This window comes from Corvus hawaiiensis, chromosome 12 (genome assembly GCF_020740725.1).
Source record: "Corvus hawaiiensis isolate bCorHaw1 chromosome 12, bCorHaw1.pri.cur, whole genome shotgun sequence".
Taxonomy (NCBI): domain Eukaryota; kingdom Metazoa; phylum Chordata; class Aves; order Passeriformes; family Corvidae; genus Corvus; species Corvus hawaiiensis.
The window spans coordinates 12871912-12895067 of NC_063224.1; the positions used below are offsets into that span (position 1 = coordinate 12871912).

At 39.0% G+C, this 23156-nt stretch overlaps 1 protein-coding gene across 4 annotated transcripts in view; it reads right to left on the reverse strand.

Annotated features, from left to right (window-relative positions):
* ADCY7 (adenylate cyclase 7) overlaps window positions 1-23156 on the reverse strand; it is a 60697-nt gene that overhangs the window by 22269 nt on the left and 15272 nt on the right. For 3 of the 4 annotated variants that reach the window (XM_048316652.1, XM_048316650.1, XM_048316648.1), the window contains exons 2-10: window positions 19936-20088; window positions 10246-10783; window positions 8787-8987; window positions 6613-6777; window positions 5660-5809; window positions 3257-3405; window positions 2833-2944; window positions 397-524; window positions 3-161 (exon numbers count right to left, since the gene is read on the reverse strand). In XM_048316652.1, the coding sequence (XP_048172609.1) occupies window positions 3-161; window positions 397-524; window positions 2833-2944; window positions 3257-3405; window positions 5660-5809; window positions 6613-6777; window positions 8787-8987; window positions 10246-10416 (1235 nt within the window). In that variant the 5' untranslated portion in view covers window positions 10417-10783; window positions 19936-20088. Of the gene's footprint in view, window positions 1-2; window positions 162-396; window positions 525-2832; window positions 2945-3256; window positions 3406-5659; window positions 5810-6612; window positions 6778-8786; window positions 8988-10245; window positions 10784-19381; window positions 19508-19935; window positions 20089-23156 lie in introns of all 4 variants that reach the window. The other variant, XM_048316649.1, reaches the window with a different exon arrangement.

Sequence of the window (23156 nt, forward strand, 5' to 3'; positions counted from 1 at the left end):
ACCCCGGCACTCCGGCGGATTCCATGCGGTTGGCCAGGGACACGTCGTGTGACCACACGTCGTACTGCCACTTCCGCAGGCCGATCACCCCGCACAGCACGTTCCCGGAGTGAATCCCGACCCTCATGTTGATGTCCACTCCCGTGGCTTCTCTCACCTGCCTGGGGAGGCATGAGGGGATTAGAGCAGGAGACTTTTCATTTTCTCTCCTCCTTCTGGAGATCTGTTAAACTTTAGTCTCATCATACACTTGGTGCAAAGATGAGACAAACTTATGATCAGAACTATCCAACTACAGCTAATAAATGCACTTTGAATATTGACAAGAAAACTAATTACTTTATTCAATATCTTCACAGTATCTATATTTTAAACAGCCTTCTGTGTAATACTTACTTTATTGCTTCACACATGTCGAGCCCCATTTTAACACAGTTCCTGGCATGAACTGGTAAGGACACAGGCAGGCCTGAGACACAGTAGTAACAGTCTCCCAGGATTTTTATTCTCATGCATTCATTCTCCTGCAAAATTACAGCAAACTTTTTTAACAGGAAAAAATTGACTGGAAGTAGGCCAAGAGCTCCAAAGGCTCTGGTTTGAAAAGTCAGGCTTTGTTCAGTCCTTGTTGAAACAAAGCTTAATTCTTTTTCCCCACATGTGAATGCCTGGACATCGCTCACTGGAGAGAAAAAAGAAGATGACTTAAAGCATTTCTGAAATAGAACCACCTTGTTAGTTTCTCACCTTTTTCTTGGAAGCAATTGAAAAACTATAAATAAGATAAAACTGTCATAGAATTTATCATCTGAAGAATGAAATCTATTTATCTATCTTTTAATCTTCACCTTCATTTGAATTGTGGGCAGTTTTCCCTCTATTTTTACAAGGCAGCCTCATAAGTAACAGTGTGAGGTGTCATAAAACCTCCCAGCACTGAGGAAAAACTTAGGAATTCAGATGCCCAATCTGGTAGCTGTGCAGATGCAAAATGGGGTTTTTTTGTTGTTTCAAATATGACTGAAGAGGAAGCTGGCACACACTACAGTTTGCTATTGCTAATAAAAAAACCCCACAATACAGCAAAAAAAACCTTTCCTAACTGTGCAACAGAGGATACTGCTGCCAATGACTGGCAGGAGAGAGCAAAAAGTCTCTCACACACTGTCTTTTGTTAACGCTTTACTGAATAATTTTAACTACAAAGGTTGCAAGCAAGCCAGGACTAATTCTGCAAGGCTGTGTTGTATTTGACTGATGAGCAGAGATGGCTTAATTTGGGCCAGCCAATATCTCCAGCTGTTCAACCCTACCTGCTGTGGGAACACCCCAGCAGTTCCTAAACCAACTCCAAAATCAGCCCAAATGTGTGACAATTTCCCAAACTGAGCTGTTCTCCCTTGTCAGTTAAAGCCTTAACAGAACATCCATCATTCTCCACATCTTAATCCATCCCAGTGGGTTCTGAGCAGTGCACAAGTGACAAGCTTAGAGGGATCAGCAGGGAAACCCAGCCCTGGATTAGAGCTGCTGTACTTCAGCATCCAGCTCAGTGTCCAGCTTAGCCATCAATTTTTATTGGGTAAACTGGAGCTCGCAGCACTTGTACATTATGGAAAAGATGACAGAACGCTCTCTGGCAGAACAAAAATAGCACAAAAAGCAGGAACCTCTTCTCACAGCTCAACCACAGAGTTGCAAAAGACCTTGACTCACTAAATCCAGACATTACAGTGCAATTTGCAGACAGGAGTGAGAAATTAAAACATAACACTCAAAATTTAGAATTTTTTCTATTTTTCTATCTGCAAAACAGTTACAAAACCTGACCAAATGTGTTTAACCTCAGCTTCTATACAGCATTAAAAGAAATTTTGCCATTTGGCAACTAAGATGACATAACTTTACAGGTGCTTCAAAACAATACAATTGCAATAGATATAGTATAACTCTTATTTGTCAGGACTTGAACACTTAACAGCAACTGAATTCAAACAAACACAAAGATTAGCCATGTCATTTAGTCAAAATTGTTACCAGCATTTTAGTCAGGTTTTAATCAGTGATATATTTAAGGATTTATTCAATGACATCCACAAGGGTTTAATTACAGCAATTTCACTCCTCTGCTACATTAATAATGTTACAGTTTTCCAGCTTTTTCTGACAAATGTTTAGGATTTCACAAATGCAACACACAAACATGTAGGTAATACAGTCCCTGTAATGTGAGAAATAAAAACCTGAGTTTGTGATTACAGCTGCAAAAAATTAACCTCAAGCAGCACCTGGAAGTGGTAACAATTCCTGCCAGGCTGAAGGGTCAGTACTGAGGGTGTGTCTTAATAGGGACCATTTTAAACTACTCCCCATTCTTTCACTTTTTCTAAATATCCATTAGTAACAGAAAGCTTTCTTTAGCTCACTCATAAGCTAATGAACTCTTTGCCTGATGCCTCTGAATTCATGAATTTAAATGTGTATCTGAGAGTTCTCCATTTGTGGAGTCAAACAAACCTTCAAGCTGAACACAGTAGAGCTCCTGAGTGGAGTTTGTACACAGAACCTCCTATAGCCCTGTTGCAATCACCATCAGACAATTTCCTAAATGATACAGATAAACCTCCAAACCCAAGAACTGGAATTACTAGCAGCTTGCTAAATCTCCCATTTTTGTTTTACATTTTGTTTTAATGTGATTTGGCTAGTTAGCTTTAAAGCCAAAGCATCTTGCCTTTCTGACTTCAGGACTGACACCCCGCTGCCTCCTGTTGTGCAAAAAGACTTCTTTTTCCAAAGGCCTTTATCCTACAGCACAAACTGTAAACCTACCTTTGCAATTTGATCAAACTTTCCAAAGAGTTCATTCAGCATCACTACAAGTTCCTTAGGAGAGCAGTCACTGGCAAGGCGAGTGAATCCTACGATGTCTGCATAAAGAATGCTAGACAAGAGCAAAAGGAAAAAGCAGGAAAAGTGAAATATGAAGATATGTCAATTCCACAGTCAGCATAACTACTGAAATGCATTTAAGAGAAAGCACCTCTCTCCTCTTTGGGAAACAACTCCAGCAAAAAGGGTTCAAGTATCTCCCCTGATTTAGAAGACAGCACACCAGTTCAACACACATTATAATGGGAAAGAAGCTCACTTCAGCCTGAAATTCTGCCTTCAAATTTTAATTTCATTGGATCATATGAACTGATAAGAATCAGAAACTTATATTAATACAATTAGTTCTAGAGTTTCCACTTACCTAACATTTTGGTGCCTTTTTACATATAAACTGTGGAAGTTGTTGTCATGCATTTGCCTGTTATCATTAGTTTCCTTCAGTCGCTCAATGATTGCCAGCTTCATTTCCATAGAGATATGAGCAGGCAGGATGGATAAAAGCAAATTTTCCTAAAAAGAATGGGGTGAAAACAATTATGCAAAATTATTAACACAGTGCAGTTTGAAACTGCAGAATTTTATTGACTGCAAGAAGGCATTTAAAAAAACCAAAACCGAAAATGCCTTTATTTGAGTAATGCATGTCAGGTTTTCCAGAAGACACTTTTACATTGCTGTTCTCCAAGTTATTGATTTTACAATTATGCAAGGATGTTGCATATTCTTTCTTTTGCTCCTTGTGGCCTAGGTGTGACACCCCCTTGTAACCATGAAACATACACACAGAAAAATTCAGTATTCAGTACCAGATTTTCTGGATAAATTACATTTTGTTTTGTCCACTAATCTCAGTGTTACATTGGCATTGTCCTATAAAGCTTCTATAAAAGCTTATGTTCTGTACCTAACAATCTATTCAGTATTAAAAATATTTGTAAATTCTCAAATGCTGGAAAAGCAGCAACAGATACAAAAGTGTCAGCTACATGCTGCTATAGCTTAAGTGAACCAGGAAACAGTGCCACTGAAATGAGGTCTTTTGAACTCAACGAGAAACAGACTCCTCCACATGCACTTCCATTGTTTGACTACTCAGGGCACCATTTTACACTGACTCTGATTCAAGAGCCCATTCTTCAAAGAAGACCCTGGTAACTTGCTGGGCAGAAGAGGATGACAAAAAGAGAATACTTTGAGCCAGGAAGGGCTCTCCCATCCCAGAGATGGAAGAGGAAATGTGTGGAGCAGCTACAAGCAGGAACTTTTTTGGACAACATCAACAGCAAGATTAACACATTGTGCAGCCAAGTAAAATGCTAAATGCTGTCCCCTGGAGACAAATCCTTGTCCCCTTTTCCTGAATACTGCCATGTGCAGACATCAGTAAGCTGCCAGGGTTACTTAATTAGTGCCTGCCACCAAGAAGAAATACCCCAGCATCACAGTGGGAAGAGGTAGCCCTTGAGCACAAAGTACTTATCTACGCAAGGCAGCAGTTTAGTTTGAGACTGATCCCAGAAAAAGAAACACCTCCTTTCCCTTATCTACTGTTTTGGTACTAGGAGAGTCAACCCTGGGAAAGAATTTAAACTGGCAGCCGAATCCCAGGGAATATAACAGGGCCATGGGAGGCTGACACATCTCTCAGTTTTCAAGGAAGCAATGAGGAACCCTGAATTGCAGTTCTCACACCTTTTTCACAGAGAGGAAGTGGGTGGCAAAAAGGATACTCAGAATTGCCTGACAAATTGCAACACGGATGAAAAGAAAGCTCTCCATAGACTTAAGAACATTTACACTTCAAACAAGCAACCATTAAAAAAAAAAAAATTCCCAAAATCAAAATCCTGAACACCCATGGAAGTGAGCACATTGCCCAGGAAATGAGAGCACACTGCCTGCATAAGGTGATCAGAGGCTTCCCTGGCAGCTGCATGGGGAAATTCTGCCAGGGCTTTCATGAATATTTGTCATCTCATCTCCCAAGATTAGCATCAGAGAACAGATAGAACTAGCAGTGTGGCATTTTCTTCTTCTCAGTTTGATCAGGTCAGTCACCTTTCAGCCTCTTCCTTTTATCTAATAACTGGTGGGCAGAGAACACGGTACACATCAGCCTTGTAGAGCTCTTCTTAACTCTATTTAAACCAGGAAAGGTTCCCCAGTTTCAGCTTTGATACCTCTCTACAATCCTTCCTCAGCAAGAAATTCATGTTCCTTGCTTATTCTTTGAATACCACTGGAGTTTATGGAAATAAATACCGAAATCTATTATATGATTTTCTTCTCCCTTCACACCCAATTTTCTCCTTCTACCAAAGGAAAAATAGTTTGTAAGACAATAAAATACAAGAACAAATAATACTTTAGAATTCAATGCAAAAAAAAGGTGACCAAGGGAAGCATAAAACTAACTGCTAAAATTACCTTACATGTAATTTCAGGGCATTAAGAGCAGATTCTCAAGTTACCTTAGGCCAGTCCCTGGAACAGTTTATTCTAGGAAAAAAGGAACTAAAATGACTGGCAATTACATTCCTGTAACAAATACTGTGATTTTCATGTAGACAAGCCCCAGAGAACAGCTTCCTCCCTTTAACTTCCTTCTTTTGTTATACACGGCACAGCTCTTATTTTTGACACTAGGTGGGTATCACAAGGATCAGACCAAGCCTTTCAACATGGATTAGTCACCAACGTTATGAATTTATACAGACTTAGGAAACAAAAACAAGGAATTCATAACATGAACTAGCTCACTCACTTGTTGCCTCTTCTCAACCTTCAGTTTCATTCGCACCTGAATGCACTTTAAGGTGTATCTGTACAAATCCCACGAAGCAACCTGCATTTGGCGTTTGTGAAATGCACCCACGAAGTTGCCACAAAGGAAAATTACAGCATTTGCAAGGAGCTGCACAAGAAGGAAAATATTTACCCACTACAAGGCAGTCACTGATACTTCACTAACACATGTATTAGTACCATGAAAACAATCAATCCCAGACCATGTTTCATTTCCTCTTACCCCATCCCATAACAAATCAGGGTGTTGCTATCAGCCAGCATGGACCTGGCAGATATAAGCTAACATTCACAGTCACAGGCATTCCTGTGCAAACATCCAGCAGAATAATGAAACAGAAAATCATATTATACCATTTAACATTTATTTGCAGGCACCAGTGTTTGATTTGTGCAAAACCAGCGCACAAACTCATGCATCAGCACACTGTGTGGAGTCTGGCACAGGCCTGCACAGAATGAGCTGGGGTGCTGCTTTGAACACACCCTGTTAATGAGTGTTGGGAGCCCTGAACACAGCGAGCAGCACTCCCAGGCCCTGCTGACACCCCAGGGCAGCAAGGGCCCTTTTGATCCACCCTGTGGGTACTGCCTGACGAAGTTACGAAGGCCCACCTGAAAGAGCACAGATTGGGAAGAATGACTAAGTTAGGCATATTTTTAACAACTTAGTTTAAAAATTAACAAAACAATCCTACTTTTTCCACTTTGGTCAGAAAAACAAAACGCACAATAGGTTTAAAAATTTGCAATTTTACAAAAAGCTCAAGACTTTTTGGGCCCAAGCTCCAAATCCATGAACTTGAAACATCCACGTGAAAGTTTGGAACTTTTCTAAACAGAATAGTTATGCCAAAAGCAAAGGGCAACATGACTAGGGTATTTCATTATGTAACCAAGTTATTTCCTTACCTGAAACAGAATGGATTCCTTATTTTCTTGAGAAGTCACGCTTACCACAGTGCTTAGAACAATAATATGGGAGAGAGCAGAAACAACACTAATTATGACAGCACCTCTCATCCCAAAGGGGAGCATGGTATAAACTGTGAAGATCATGAACAGAAAGAATGGCACCTTTGGAAAGAAAAAGGAAAAAAAAAATAAAAGAGTCACTACAGAAATAGGAGCAAAGTAGCAGGATTCTTGCTCAATTTCAGGCTGAACAATTAGATATTGACATTTCAAAATACAGTTCAAATCATAAGGACAGTGGTAGTTCTAAGAGTTTTGAGGGATTAACAGCTGTAGATTCACAGACAAGATGGGTTAACATGACATATCAGCTACAATTTTTTTCAGTTGTCCTTGCCCTTTATCCTGAACTTATCCTTTACAGCTGGAGATGCACTTTGGATGCACTTTGTACTCACACTTCAGGAACAGTGTGTTGTAAGGGTAGCAATACTGAATAGAATCAGATTTCTCACCTTCTGCAAGATATTTTTCTAATTTTAACATCACCCAATCACATGTGTATGTTTGCTTCGTGTTTGATAAAAACCAAAAATCCAACCAATACTTCCTGGTCCTCCCACAAGAGAATAACCTTTATTACCACTAACTATGTATTTAGCTGCACAGATTCTACAAAATGCACAACAGGCCACTAAACTACTCCAGATCAGTGAGAAGGTCTGTAAAACTTAAATCCATATTTATAGAACTTTTACAACTGTTAGCTTATATATATGGAAACTAACCACCCTGATCAGAGGAATGTATTGGAGCATTCCTGGCTCAGCTCCATCTCATCATGGCAACTCAACTTGTGCCATTCCAGAGAAGAGCTTCCTTCGAGGATGTCTCAAGGTCCAGTCTGCCCTTAAATGTTTTGCCAGAATAAATAGTTTGACTGGGACAATAATAAACAGACAAATAAAAGTTTTCATTCAACGAAAATATTTTTCTTTGTGTATCTTACTATTTTAGCTGGAGTAAAAACATTTTTTTCTGCCATATTTGCAACCCCCATCACACAATGTTCTGAATGCTGTGTGATAGTTCTATAAACATGGGCAAGCAAACGCCATACCTGCATTTAAACAGTAGCTTTAATTAGTGATAAATTCATAACTTGAGGTGAAAGTCTGAAATTAATCTATTCACTTTTCAGAGTAGGGCGTCATTATATTTTAGACTTAAAATCAATATAAACGATTTATTACCACATGAAAACACCACACTGGCTTGCAGCACTGAAAGCAGGAAACCCAATCTTGCTTTGTTACATATTTGCATTTATAGTTAAGAACAATACATTTGAGGGATTTTCCTAAGGTAATAGGCACTTCCTTAAGTTAAAAAATACTGAACAGCAACTCCAAATATACAGTGCTGGATCCAGGCTATAATGCAAATCAGATTTTGGTTGTTTAACTGATAATTTATATCTTTCTTTATTCAAATAAAGAAGGGAAGGGGCAGAGTCTGTGAAACAAGATTAAAAGTCATTTTTATTTAATTAAAACTCTTCTGCTTGCATTATGAGATCTTAGGAGGAGTTTCCTACAAATTATGATATTTCTGGCTTCATGAAATCGCCCATCTTCTGGTCAGAGATAGCAAGCAATGGAGTTTAGCCACACCCAGCAATGCCAGGATGTGTCATTAACTCTTATTGTTCACTTCACCTCTCTCACTGACTTAAAAACCTGCTCCCTAGAGTACACCCAGCTCTGGAGTCCTTTATACATTCTTGAACATCTCTTTGACCCATATAAATTATCAAAGCAAGTATTACTAATAAAAAATTCTCTCAGAGATTAATTCATAGTAATTAAGGTTTAGTAAAAATCCTAAATAAAAATACAGTTCAATTACAACTTAAATATGCAATTCCCACATAGATTTATGAAGTTATCCAATTTTCTCACTGAAATGTGTTCTCACTGTAATACAGAACACCAACTAAAATTTACTGCAATAAATCAGCAAAACCAATTTTTAAAAGTTAACCTAAATCTCCGAAAAGTTATTACACAGTCATAATATTCTGAAAAAATAAAGCACACAAACACATTCATACAAACACATCCACAGCTGACTACCAGTTCCATGTAAGTACCGGAATGAACACAACATACCTGTTCCCACAGCTGGTAATCACTTCCTTTTTCAAAAAGGGATACATATCCCACAGTGAGGAAGCAGATCCAAATCATCACTCCAAATAACGTCAGCCATCTCCGAAACAGGGATTCCATACACAGCAGGAAGTACATGACTGTAAACACGGCCAGGGCGGCACACACTGCAATGATGAAGGCAAGGTGGGAATGTGCTTCCTGCAAAAGCAAAACAAAGGGTTACAGCTGGTCCAAATGCCCCCTTTAGAAAAAGGAAAAATGCATCTATACTATCCTAGAAACAGCTTGGATGCCTTTAAAATAAGTTAACCTGAGTTCCTAAGTAGACTAGCTGTGGCAGCATGAATCTTCCTGATATTCACACATACAGAGATAATATAATAAATACTATTAGAGATACTCATTCTACCCCAGTTCCACCATTATTATTTTCCAAACTAGCTTTAAAGACAAACCCCAAACCACTAAGTTCTAACTATACTATATCTATAATGCAGATGTACCCAAAGAAATGTATTTAGAGTTCAAACTTTGCTAAAGAGGAGTGTAACAGCTCTCTTTCTAAGTTTTACAGGAGATAAATTGTTAAAAATAGTGTTGCTACTTTTTTCCTTTCCTAAGAAATAAAAAGTAAAAGGACAGAAGCGCAATTGGTGAGATTTGATTTGTTGCTAAAGAGAGACTTGAAGACCCTTTATCATGAAGCACAGTGTTTGGAAAGCGTTGTTAGAAGGCAATGAAAGATTATAACAGCTACTTTACTACCTTTTTACAACATTATCTTTAAATCAACTCATCTTTTTACCAGCTGTCAGCTGAGCTTGTAGAACACCAAATTTCTTTATGGAAAATCAAATTACACTACATAAAGAAATCTTAAAGCTGCATCTTCTCTATGCCTATAGGATCACTGCTCTTTGCTAAATAAATATTGATTCCACCGATCACCCACTATACTGGGAGATTCCTGTTGTGTTTTTATTAACAAAAAAAGAAAAAGGAAAAAAAAGGAAATTAACATATCTTTTAAGAAAAAATCACCTCGGAAATAACCTAACGAATAACCAAGTCACTACAATATTTTATAGTTCTTAGATGACTCTAAAAAAATGCGAGAAATGCAGGACATTTTAACTTGCGTTCCTGTTCCTTCCTTGGCCCTTACTTAATATCATAGCTAGCATTCAATACAGATTATGATTTGTTCCTAGCATATTGAAAGGAAAGAGCAATCCTTTTAGCAACTGTACATGTGCCTGAAAACAGTCTCCACTCTTCCCATCCCTTCAAAAACATGCACAGCATTACACGCACAGTTACTTGATTTCTTTCAGCACTGCAACTCTGATACCATGTGGCTCAAAATACTATATAGCCAAAAACGTTTAGTGTGCTGTCATAGTGACTCCTTATCATCTCTGGAAACATTGAACATGCACAAAAGAAGTTTACTCACATTAGTAACAAAAAAGATTATAATTAGAGTAGTCCAGAAGAGGATTGCAATGAAGAGCAGCAGCAGCAGGAGGGGATGCTGCTGGCTGGTGTAGCGGTACTTCTCGTAGAGCGGGTCTGACATGCTGCAGTCATCGCTGTCGTTGAAGAAGTATTTCCCTTTAGCTGGCATCTTCTCCCAGGCTGGCTGCTATTTCTCTCAGTTCCCAGTGCACAGAGTAGGACACAGCTGAAGCTACAGCTTCAAAGAGAAGTTTTGTCGTTTCACTGCTGCCTCTGTGATCCTTAGGCACACTGAGTAACCCACGTTCTCCGATTTTACTTCTCATGAGCACTAACTTCAGATTTCCAACACAATCGAAAGCAAGAATTAGCCTCCCCAAAACCACGGGCAATTCATCATCAGCTCTAAGCGTGAAGCTCCAGATCAACTTGCATTGGTGCAGATAAGCGTTTTTGGCATGAGGGTTTTTTAATTATTCCTTTTCAAATCTCTAACTCCTTTCCATAAGCTTGAATCTCACTTCCTGGGATGAATCCTGCAGAGAGACAGGATGAGTAAATTAATAGTTAATCATACACAGTGTTCCCCAAGGGGGGAGGGAATAAAAATAGTTGATTCCTTAAACTTTCCTTGAACTTTCTACCTGCATGCTCTGAGCAGGGAGCAAAAGCTGTGTGCTGCTGGTGGGTGGGAGCCCAGGAGCCTCGTGCACGGGCAGTGGTGCCCGGCAGTGCTGGGGCAGCGCTGGCCAAGGGCTGCTCTGCTCACCCCGACTGCACCTTGCTCGGGCAACTCAAGCATTTTCATATACAAATGTACTACATGGGGGTTTTTGCCTTTGAGCAAATGACACAGTTCCTGTGAGCGTATTGTGTAATTGAATGGTCACAACTCTTCAGAAGTTGTGTGTGTCTCTGTGTAAGTGTCTATATAATCTTTAATCACAATACACTTGGCATTCTTTTTCAAAACATGCATCTCAAAAATTAAGAAATCTTCTTTTATTCATTTCACATTTTAATTAAGGCATAGAAAAATGAGAAAAGAATACAGCTGTCCAAGGCAAAATTCATTAAATTTTTTTTTAAAGATACTCTACATCTAGCTCTGTGTATTTCATTCCACTCTAAGTAATACTGTTTCCAAGGCAATACATGTGTTCTGCTAAACAATGAACATTAAGGAATAAACTGTATTGTCAATTACTAATGACCAGTGTTTTTCAAATAGGTTCATGAACATGAATATAGTTCATTCAATGCCAAGAGCTATAAAAACAAAAACACAGAGATGTGATGGAAAACAGGATTTCATAAGTTTTATTAAAACTTGGTAACAGGACCACAGCTTCTTTGCCACTTGACTGCTGTCACCATGGTGCCCAAGGCCATTGCTCCAGGGAGAAAGAACCCACTAAAACCTGCTTTTTTTTTTTTCCCCCCCTCAGAAAAGCCAAATGCCAGCCAGTTACCTTCAAAAAGCAAATGCTTAACTGCATACACACATTCAGACTGCATTCACACTACAAGCAGGAAAAAGTGTCAGAAACCATACTGAGCGATTCTGCCTCTGGCAAATAGAGCCAACCACTAACATACTATCCAATTATTAATGACCAAGCAGGCAAAACCAGATATATAACAGCAAGACTGGACAAAAAAAAAAAAGTGTTACTTTTGCAAAATGAGTAACTAGAACTTCTTGCCCAGAGTATACTACAAATTTGGATTAATCACAAAAAAAGACCATGTTGCACCACCTTTATTCAGTAACACCCAGAATAAACTGACATATGTATAAATATATTAATATGTATATATATATAATATGTAAATAAAATTGAAGACCTCTTTTAATACATCTTTCCCATGTATACCTAATGTCTCACCTGTACTGGTTATTACTGAGCTTTTCATCATAATTAAAGTCCTCCCATTTTTCACTTAAAAAAAATTATTCTGGTACTGATACCATTTGCATGTGTATAATAATGCTCTTGAAAACAAGTGTGAATCTCAGAAACCACTGACACTCAAAGGAGATATGAAGAAGAAATCAAAACATTTGCATCATGTTTTAATGCATTTTCCATATCGAAGGTAACTGCACAATTACTTCACTTGGCTGTTAGCCAGTTTTTTCCTGAAGAAGCAGCTGTCAGAAGGTGTGCACAGGGGCAAGTACTTCAATCGGAATTCGTCTATCAGTAACAAAGACAACACACTCTAGACAGTGGGAAGGTTTGGACTGTGATGCACCAGAGAGGCAGACAGCTCATTAAACAGCCTGAGGAATTCCTTTACCATGGGGCTGGGGGTGCAGGAACTCACTCTGCCTGATGTGAACCACTAGGTGAAAGAGATGACAGGCTTGCTATCCCAGTTCCCTCTAAAAGTGTATTTCAGAACAAAAACAATGAAAAAACTTCTTTGATATACTTGCAGAAATATTTTGAGGGTAATTGTGATGATATAGAGGTATTTTGAGAGACAACTTTGTTTTTCCAGTTAGCAGAATTAATTTTCAAAAAATAACTATTAATTTCTAAGCAGCGATACATTCACAATTATGTAAAACAAATTTTCCTGTCTTGGGCTACTAAATATTAAAATCCAAGAAAAATTACTTCACAGCTTGCTTTCTGTAACTTCTCCTGATTATGTCAATGAAAAAACAGTACCAAGGACAATGTCTATTCTACAGAATTATACTGTGTGGCTGTGGTTCAGTTATCTGATGCTCAAAAGATGAAAAATGGGTGCAGTGTCAGCTTGGAACTATCTCTGAATATTATTGAAGAGTTTTACAGGATAGAAAATTGAAGAGACATGTCTTTTCAGTAGTCTAACCCATTTTAATAAAAAAGAGATTGCTATCTTATTGATTTGCTTCTTCCTGGCTGATCTCCATAGATGCGCATTGCTAGTAATTATGAATGACCCCTGGGTCACAGAACTTTCTTCTCAAAACTCTGCTAGGTAAAGAAACACCCCAACATTACTTTATTGATTTACCAAGAATCCATAATGCACCACACAAATGCTACTTTGAAACGAATAATTCAACTCCAAACTAGTTTCAATTTGAATCCCCTGTCCCACTGCCACTAGCACCTCCCTTTTTAAAAGTCCCCACTTTTTGTGTCTTTCCTCCTTTGAATTTTTTCCAACAACCTTCTGAAAATGTAGAAGGTAGATTTGAGAGGGAGAAGAAGATTCTGTCATGGATGGTATCACACAGTAGAAAAACGATCAACTCAACATGCTCCTGTGTATATGTTTAAGAATCATGTGAGCACTGGGTACCACAGCATCACTTTTACTTTTTTTGGTCAGTGTTTCTTGAAGATTTGTTGTTATGACACACCAAGAGAGGTGTAACCCTGAAACAGCAACAAGCCACAAAAAACAACACTCCCAGAAGCACCAGTGGTAAACACACTGAGCCAAATGGGGACTGGATCTGGACTGTTGCCCTAAAACCATGGAGCTCTGATCAGCAGTTTATCAAGAAAAAGCCTCATTTCCTTAGAAGCCTTCATCGTTTTTGGATGAAAAAGAGAAGGATTTGTCACTCAGGTTAGGATATGCAAGGATATATAAGAAACAACCCTGGAGGTATGAGTTAGAAACAGCACTGACAACCTTCAGGAACAACCACCAAACAAATATGATTTAGTCAAATCTGTGTGAGCTCTATAGCCATTTGAAAGCCAATTAACATGTAAAACATTTTGCCAGATAAAGAAATTTGCCCAATGAATAAGTAAGAACACTGGACATGCAAGAAGTATAGAAAAATGACAACAGAATACCTTCCAGAACATGAATCAAAACAGGTACTTCCTTTCAAATCTACTCTGTTTCAAGTCAGTGGAAACAAGGATGTGCTCAGATTCAGCAATAGAAGCTTTTGTAGGTAAGTACTGGGCAAGACCTGACACAAAAGAACAGCCGCCTTTCACCTGCAAGCAAAGAAGACATTTCTACAAACCTGGGTATTGCTCTATGCTTTCCTCGCCACAGATGGGACTTTTCAAGCATTGCTGAGCTCTCCAGTCTCCTACTGACACATCAATAGAATTTTGTCGCAAAAAATACGAAAGCAAATATTTCATTAGTCTATCAGGCTTGGACTGAAGCCCTTATGTTCTCCCAGGCTAGTTAAAGCTGTCCACCGTGCTTTGTGTCAATCCAGCACGTTTTCTTAAGAACTGGCCTGGACTCAAAAGCTGCAGAATAGCCATGGCCTGTACAGAGCCTGTAGAGCCCAAGTGTTTTAAAGAAACACACACCAGCCCAAGGGTGTTGATGCATGGGGTAATTTTGTCCCCTTCTTCCCCAGCAGTTGTCTCCATGGAACAGTGTGAGGGCAGATGGGGAAGGGGAAAGGGAAGGGCATTCAAGACATGGAGAGAGCAGAGAAGAGCACAAAATCACCCATCCCAGGGAGCTCCCTCTGGAGCTCTGGCACAAAGAGCAGTTTTCCCCCAGCAATGCACGGTGGAGCAACAGAATGAATGATGTGCTATCTGATACAAAAGTCAGACTGATAACAACAAAACAGCTCTTGGGATGGCTTCCTTTATTCTCTGCCTCTGCAGAGTGTGAAGAGTTTCCAGGTGCTAGCTCAGTCACAGGCAGGGGAGGGGGCCTGGAAAACCTGCACCCTCCTGCCCACCCTGTCGCTCACACACCAGGATGGACAGACAGTCAGTGACAACATCCTATTCCCCCTCTCTTGGGAGAATTATTCACAGCAGCTCCCGACCAGTGAAAGCCTTTCCAAACAGAATCCAAGTATGTTGTGGTTCTGTTTTTAATTTCAAAGCTCCTGATGTATTCACAAGCGAACACAGCCACAGTAACCACCTGGATAATTTATAAAGTATTTTTTCTCTTAGTTGTTCATTTGCCAAGGACTCAAGTCTTGATCACCCAGAGCTGCCTAGTTACCAAAGAGCAGTGTCACCCTGAAATATTAGAACAAACCCTAATAGCAAGAACCAAGCAAATCAATATAAATTGCCTTATTCCTCTCAATATCTTCTGTATAAAATCAAGCAGAACCACTTTTTTCTTCTATTAACTACTACAGCACCAGACAGACAGTACAGTTTTGATTTTCAGTCCATCTTTTGTTTCACACAAATAACAACAGTGTTTCTGAAATTACTTTAGCAATTTCCATGACAAGAATGATCTCTGACTGTAATTACCCATTAGCAGATATTAAAAGGGAACCAGGAATCTATAAACATGCAGCAGAATAATTGAAGGAGATTAGTAGCTGAATTATGAATCTCAAGTAAAAATAATCTCCAGTCTAGTGGACTCCACAACTATTTCAGTCTAGGAAATGAACTTTAGCAATCCAAAGATCACAGGAAATACCATTCATGTTAAAGACAACACTTCTTCCTTTTAGACTTTGCTTTCAAATGCTAGCCTGCAGCCATCTTGGCTTTTTCTACTCATATAAAAATATCGAGCGAAGAAGAGGTGTGTTTTTAATGATCTATCTGCTATCAGTGAGTGTCTTTACAAAGGTGAACCTCTTTTTATACATATTTTGAAGTTTTTCATGTGAAATCTCACCTTTCTTGCTGAAGAGCTCCTTCTGCAATACAGAAAAAAAAAATCTTACTTATATTCACCTTCTATTTTCTCACAAAAACTGAGCATACTCACTTCAACTCATCAGCACTCAGAACTATATTTACCTTAAAAAGCCAAATCAATACAAAAAGTAGACTGTCATTCGAAAAAAAAAATCTCATGACATGTCAGAGCAATCAGTGACACTACATCCCTTAGGCTTTGCCCTTGAACATTGACAGCCACAGCAATGATAGTGCTAAATGTACTGCAAAGAAAGCATTGAAACAGAACTTTTTAAATTCACAATCTTATTTTGGTAGATTGAGTCTTCTCATAATGTTTGTTCTACAATACTTTTTAAAGTAGGAATAAATAACAAGTTGTTTAATTTGGAAACAGTCCTTCAGTCTTTTGCACAAGTGGAAGACGTGAAATAACAAAGGCTGTGGTTTGGTAAGCTGCTGAGTCCAAGAGCCAGCTCTGAGCAGCCAAAGGAGAAGGTCTGGCCCACTCAGACCCCCCATCCTGTGCCAGGTGCCTGCACCCAGCTCCTGCTGGGCTCTCTGCAGAGCCCATTCACCAAAGACAGCAACAGAAAGACAATTTTGGCAGGTCACTTCCCTGTCAGGGTGGGGGAGTGCAGCAGGTAGCGGAGGTATAGATGATCTCCAGAGCTGGCCCGGGGTTTGGAAAGGAAAAGCAAACCACAAGTAGGAAAGCAAGCACAGCAGTGAGCTCTTAAACTGACTCATCACTTCTCATGGGTCCACAGCCTAAGAAAAAGAATATCAAGGGTACCACTGCTAAAGCTGGGGGTGGGGGGAGGGTGTTTGTTGCTCATTTTTAACTACCAGTATTATTACAGGATGTGCTCTGTGGAAAGAGATTACAGTCACAAAGAAATCTCTGTGCTACTGATCCAGGTAGGACAGAAAACAGTGACAGAATATGGTTCAGAAAACTGATTGGTAATTTAAGACAAGCTCACAAACTAAGTTAGTAAAAAAGAAAGAAAAGTCCATATAACCAGACTGATGCAACAGAACTATATGTGAGAGTTTACTACTGTTCTAAGGTACTTTTAATTGTGAAAACACGTAGTGGTTCAACCAACAAATCTATTAAGCCTTATAATTAAGTGCTGGGTCTGGCTCAGCAGGGCGGGGGAGGAGGAGTCCTTTTATAACACTGGTTTTCATAAGCAGCAAACTCCAGGGTGTAAAAAGATACATCACACCAGAAGAGAATTGAGCTGTGCTTTGCATCTTTCCAAACCAAGGTGTGTGATTATTTCTTGACTTCCCGACCCCCTGTCACATATTACAGATAGATTTTCTGACTTTAGCTGATTTAAAATTGAACTTACCACAGCAAAAGTCAATATTGCCCTTACACTTTCAGTTTTCAGACCTATTTAAAATTCATGTCTTTGAACACAGTGTCCTCAGAAGCCAGGATGGATTTCAATGTGTAATTTCAGTTTAATTATATCAAAAGCAGAATGCTTGTGCAGTTATTGAAAGCACTAAAACCTGCAATATTGAGCTATATAAACTGCAGAAAAAACCCCGAAACACAGAACATTAAATTTCAGCACTATGAGGAATTTTCAGCTGAGACAGAAATAAGGACAGAGTCCTTGTGTGTGTAAGACCCAATAATTTCTATTACAATATCCCTGATTTTCACAGAAAGTAAAACTCCTGACATTTTCAGAAGATCTGTTTCTTAAGAAAAAAAAATGCATCACACTCAGTAATACTGAGTCTCTGCTGAAATCAGCAATAAAACAAAAATTCAAGAAAGGTGTGTTTGAACTGTCAATTTGTTTTTTTTAGGCATTGTCCCATTTAGATTACAGACAGACAGACAGCAAATAAAATAGCTCAGGCTGACAAGTTTTCTATGCTCAGTATAATTAATTACACATAGAATGAATTCTCTGTCACCTATATTGCAATATTCTGAATATGCCTCAGATAACCTATTTCAGTAAAGCAGTCAAGAAGCACAGATGTGACAGAGCCAGAGTATTGGGATGTAACTGGACTCGTCTATGACTAGATACAACAACAGATGTGCAAAAAGTAAAAAAATAACAAAAATTTTGAAAATCACTGTGAACAAGAGTGTAATGGGCATCATATATTGCTCTCATTTTTTTCCTGTCTCACATAGTTATTTAAGGGGAATGTACAGTTCAACATAGAACTGAGTCTTTCCCACCTCTAGGTAAATAGTGTATTTGCACAGAGCAGGTGCAATGACAATATGGCATGGGACAAGGCAGGAAGAAGATAAAACCTGCCCTGAGTAAGATAAGAAATCACTTCCTATTTCAGTTGAGTCCATCTAAAACCAGTAAAACAGAGTAAAACAGAAGAGAAGGAGGCTCCTCTCTCTCCTACCTGAAATATTCCCACCCCGCTGAAGTGAATAAAAATACAAACTGACATCTGAAATTCAAACAATGCAATGACACAACAACTTCAGTTTCCTTGACTTTTGTCCCACTCTCTAATTTTTACAGAACAAAGTATTTTTTAAAATTATTTTGTCAAACATGGTTGCTTCTGAATTTCTGCTTACTCAACTCTTCCCGAAACAATGTCACTTTGGACATAAAACTCAGCCCAAGGCCAAGAGATGGACACAGAAAAACATGATTGTGCATCAGTACTCGGAGCAGTGCATTGCAGGGTGGTATTGCAGCACAAATATATTTGTTAATGTATAAAATAACCTTTGTGAAAACAAAGTCTTTGTACTATTTAAGGAAGAAGGGGGAAGGTAAGGAGACAGATGAAATCCAAAACCCCCTTTAAGTAATGACTAGTACTTCAAGAGTAAGTCCTATCAAATACCTGCTTTAAACATCTTATTTCTCTATAGCATTTATTACAGGGGAATTTTAACGTTCCCCAAACTTAACCGTGCAACATTTGTTACACCACCACATCCATACTTCACCGCCAAAAAAACTAAAACTAACACTTGCAATAAGGAAGTTCCCTCCCTTGGAGGTTAAATATTAAAAACACCACCAAGGAGACAGACATTTCTTATGGAAGCATTGTTTCTAGAGTCATACCCTACCTCAGGACACAAAGCTGTCAAACACCCACAATTCTTTTTTAAAAGTTTTCCAAAATGTAATACCAAGTTTTGGAAAGGTCCTTCGTGGAGTCATTCTGAAATAAAACAATGATAAACGACTGCAGACCTCAGAAATCTTCTATTTTCAGTCTCACTTGACAGCAACACACACTAGAAAACTGTTAGGAGTTGTGTACATATTTATCATTGATCCAAAGGGCCACAGGAGCCAAACATTCACAAGGGCCTGGGTGAGCTCCTTTGGATCATAAAGAGGGAAACATGCAGAAGCAGTGAGAGCTTTCCAGTGACAACCAACATGCCTCATGGAATTTTTTTTCTACATTAAGTTTTGATTGTCTACTAAGATACTAAGATGTCTGAACACAGATCTAATCACTATCACTCTTCTTGTTTCATCTTATCTTTCATCTTACCATTTACAAAACTTTGTTTGACAGCCAGCCCTGTCAAACTGCTCCAACTCCAACAGGCCACTGGAAACTTGCACCATGCAAAGCACTGACTCACCAGGGCAAATGTGGATATCTCACCTGGCACAGCTAAAACAAAGCAGACACTTTTAAATTAAATTCTCCTGAAGCAGATTTATCCTTTGGATTTGCTGATACTAAGGCCAGTTAATGAGTATTAAAGCAGAGCTAGTTAATTCCAAACCTGAAATAATACCCCAGACACAGCAAATCTTCAGGATGTGGCAAAAATCACTTCTCAAAACAGCTTGCAGTTACTGCCTCAAAGTGACGTGAAGTCCACAGAAGAACCTTCCAAACCAGTGAGGCACCACGAACACCCAAGTGAAGGTTACACTGCTCAGCACCCAGCCGGCCCCCAGGGCTGGGTGCTAAACCAGCAGCACTGAGAAAGCATTTTTACCTGGACTGCAAAGCTCAGCTGTGCACAGCAGATTACACCAGGCTTTTATTTACTGGGACCACTGATAAGAAATGCATGCTTGTTGTTTGCTTACTGTTACAGGCCACAGGATTCATTGGCAAATTCCATATTTCTCCACTCCACCATGGTCTGTTCACTCATTTTGGAATTCCTGCAGGATACTGAGTGCAGCCTGCTCAGGTGTAATCCTTGACACTAAATCTTTTGATGTAGCACACACAGGAACCTGCAACAAGACAGGGAATCTTTACTCCAGTGACCACTATAGGCATTAACAATGCTTTATTTCCTCCCCTCATAGTTCAAGGAAGAAAAATATACTCAATTTCCATCATACATTTTATGAACCTTTACCCAGACAATCAGTAGAAGAAAAAGTACTTAACTAACTGTGGCATGCATGAGTATAACTTGATTGAAACACTTCATCATAGTTGGAAATGCCTGAGAAGGAGGCTCAAGACTGATGAGAGGCATCATCTTTATGCTAACTGATCCCAATGCATTTCAAGCAAGGCCTGCATGACAACAAAGGGCACTGCTAAAAATAGGGTAAGAATGTGTAACTAACTTTGTCAACACTATAGATAATGAAAGTCCTACGTTTTTCAGGAAGTTTTGTTACACACAAGATCAAATACCAGCAATTAAAAACAACAAAACAAAAAAACAACGCTCCAAGAACAGCAACTTAAATTAAAAAATATATAATTCAAAACAACTCAAAATATTGCAGATCAGCAAATATGACAATATGGCAGGAAAACAGCTGGAAAAAAAACCAAAACCACACCAACAAAACATTCCTTCTCTGGACCTTGTAACTCTGGATAAAGACTTATCTACTTGCTAGTGTGCAAATGAAGAGATTCTGACACTAAGTTCGCTTGTCTTGGAATACAAGAAGGGCAGAAATGCATATTCCTAGGATGTTGTGAACAGAAAATTTTGTCTCCAGTTAGGCAGATGATGACAAGACGTAGTTAGGTATCATCCTTGAACCCAGTGCACCAGGTATCTAGTAGGGGAATTCATAACATGCATAACAGCTCCTGGTTTTGTCTCATTCTCTTCCTGCCTTATCCTCTTCATATGCATTCTGGGAACAACTCTGCAGATGTGACAAGATGCCAAAGAAGTTCAACACCTCAGCACAGCACCAGGCACTGGCAGGAGCCCTGGTTCCTCACTGTTCCTTGTTGGAATCCAGTGCACGCTCACCAGGGGCAGGAACCCAGGAGTAAATGCTTATAGAGCAGTGTTGAAACAATGACCCAAAGAGAGGCCCAGAGCAGGAAATCTGAATTAGGATGCCACTGAGGAACTTGATACAAGTTAAACAGCTGTGTTGGGAAGAGACAGTATCAACATCTACTTCGCAGCTCACCCCAAAGCTGTGTCACAAGGGACCCGCTTTGGAAAGCAGAAGGCAAGGGAAACTGCCAAATAATCTGGCACAAAATCAGAATGGATGCAAAGTATTTTATCACAACAAGAATTAAAGTCAATCTATTGCCATTTTCTGTTAAATTTTTGGTAAAATATACAAACTACTTGAACCACCACTCAAAATAGGCACTCCACTCTGTCACAGTGGGTTAAATGTCTAGCTCATACCTAAGCCCTGGGACGGCTGTGGCCATTTCCATTAGATTTTGGCCAGGAGTTAGCTGTACCTAGCCAAGTCCTACATACATCAGCATCCATAAAAGTTGGGTGAAAACTGGAAAATATTCTTATGAAAAAGGTCAAAACCCTGACAAAGGCTTTTGGCAGCCTTGGAGAGAGATGAGAGGAAAAACCACAAGAATATCTCACAGAGTTCATCTGAAAAGGCAGATATAAATCTGATGTGTCTGAGCATGCGTAAAAAGCAGATAAAAATAAGACTTCACTAAACCTGTTACATGTTCAATTTGGAATGCCTAAATAAGCTGCTGCTTTACTTTCACTGTGTTATGTATCTAATATCAAGGATGAGTCTCTGACAATCATGAGATGCCTCATGTTCCTTTGAAATGGACCAGTGTTATCTGGAGAGCAGCACATGAGAAGGATGTCCCAGAAATATCATAATGCCTTTTAGAAAAATTAACTATGAGAGTTTTAAAAATCATCCCATGTTTATGAAGGTGCTCAGTTGTAGTTATTCATATTTATAACACACTCTAGAGAATTACAGTGTGATTTTAGAGAATAATGTCAACACCAAGTTGACAAAGTTTCACTGACTTTTACTTTTTTTTTTAATTTTTAAAATCTATGCCTAAAAACAAAATTTTGGTCAGAGCCCTTGATAAACAGCTTTATGCAAGATTCCCTTTAGTTACAGAGGGATCAAGGCGCTGCTCCCTAGAAGTGTTACCTCAGGATCAGGTCCTGGGGACAGTATACTTTCTGTCCTACACAGACATTATAAACAAAGATAATGCACAGGAGAAATGCTCCACATCAAAATGTAAAGGGAAGAGAGTTAAAAAAGAAAAAGATTCTCTCTGTATTTGTAACTGAAGTTCCTCAGAGGCACAGAGAGCAGTCTGCTGATAAGCAGCAAGTTTCCGGCAGTAAAGTGATACACAAAGTGCTTGGAGCCAATTTTTGATCTGCAAGACAGACAACCCTCTCTGCATTCAGCACTAACCACAGGAGCCTATTTCCCTAGCAACAGCTTGTGGGGCACTTTCATTTTAACTGAAGAACATTCAACCAGTTACATTATGAGCCCTGCACCTTGCTGCTACAGCAGCAGTTGCTTTTGACACCTACCAAATTGTTATTTGTGTGGTATTGAGCTGCTGGATCAATGCTGCACCTGCAGCACAGATTTGCTTTATCGTGTTTTGGTGGTTTGGGGCTTTTTTGGATTTTTTTAACTATCTGAACTTTATCAAGCTAAAACTGGTCAAAAGTCAAAAAAATCCCCAAAACCTTACAGTATGGAAAAAAAAGGTAACTTATATACTTAGTAAAACCTCTTTTATTTTCCAGATATTTCCTTTGTTTTAAGTTTGGAGTATTAGAGCACAGAGAAGCACTCAACAGCAGTCATGTATGTAACAAGCACAGTCCTTGATTAATTTTAGGGAGACTTAATTCAAATAAATGAGACAGAAAATGTACCGAACTAATAATGCAAAATCAACTAGTCACCATCAGATCAAATGGCATAATGAGATAAAAAAAATTAAAGTGACAAAAATTGAGAAATTGCAATCTAGGAAGTAATCATTCAAAACTGAGAAAAAGCAATATCCTTCAATGAAAATGTAATTGAACTCTACAACACATCCATCC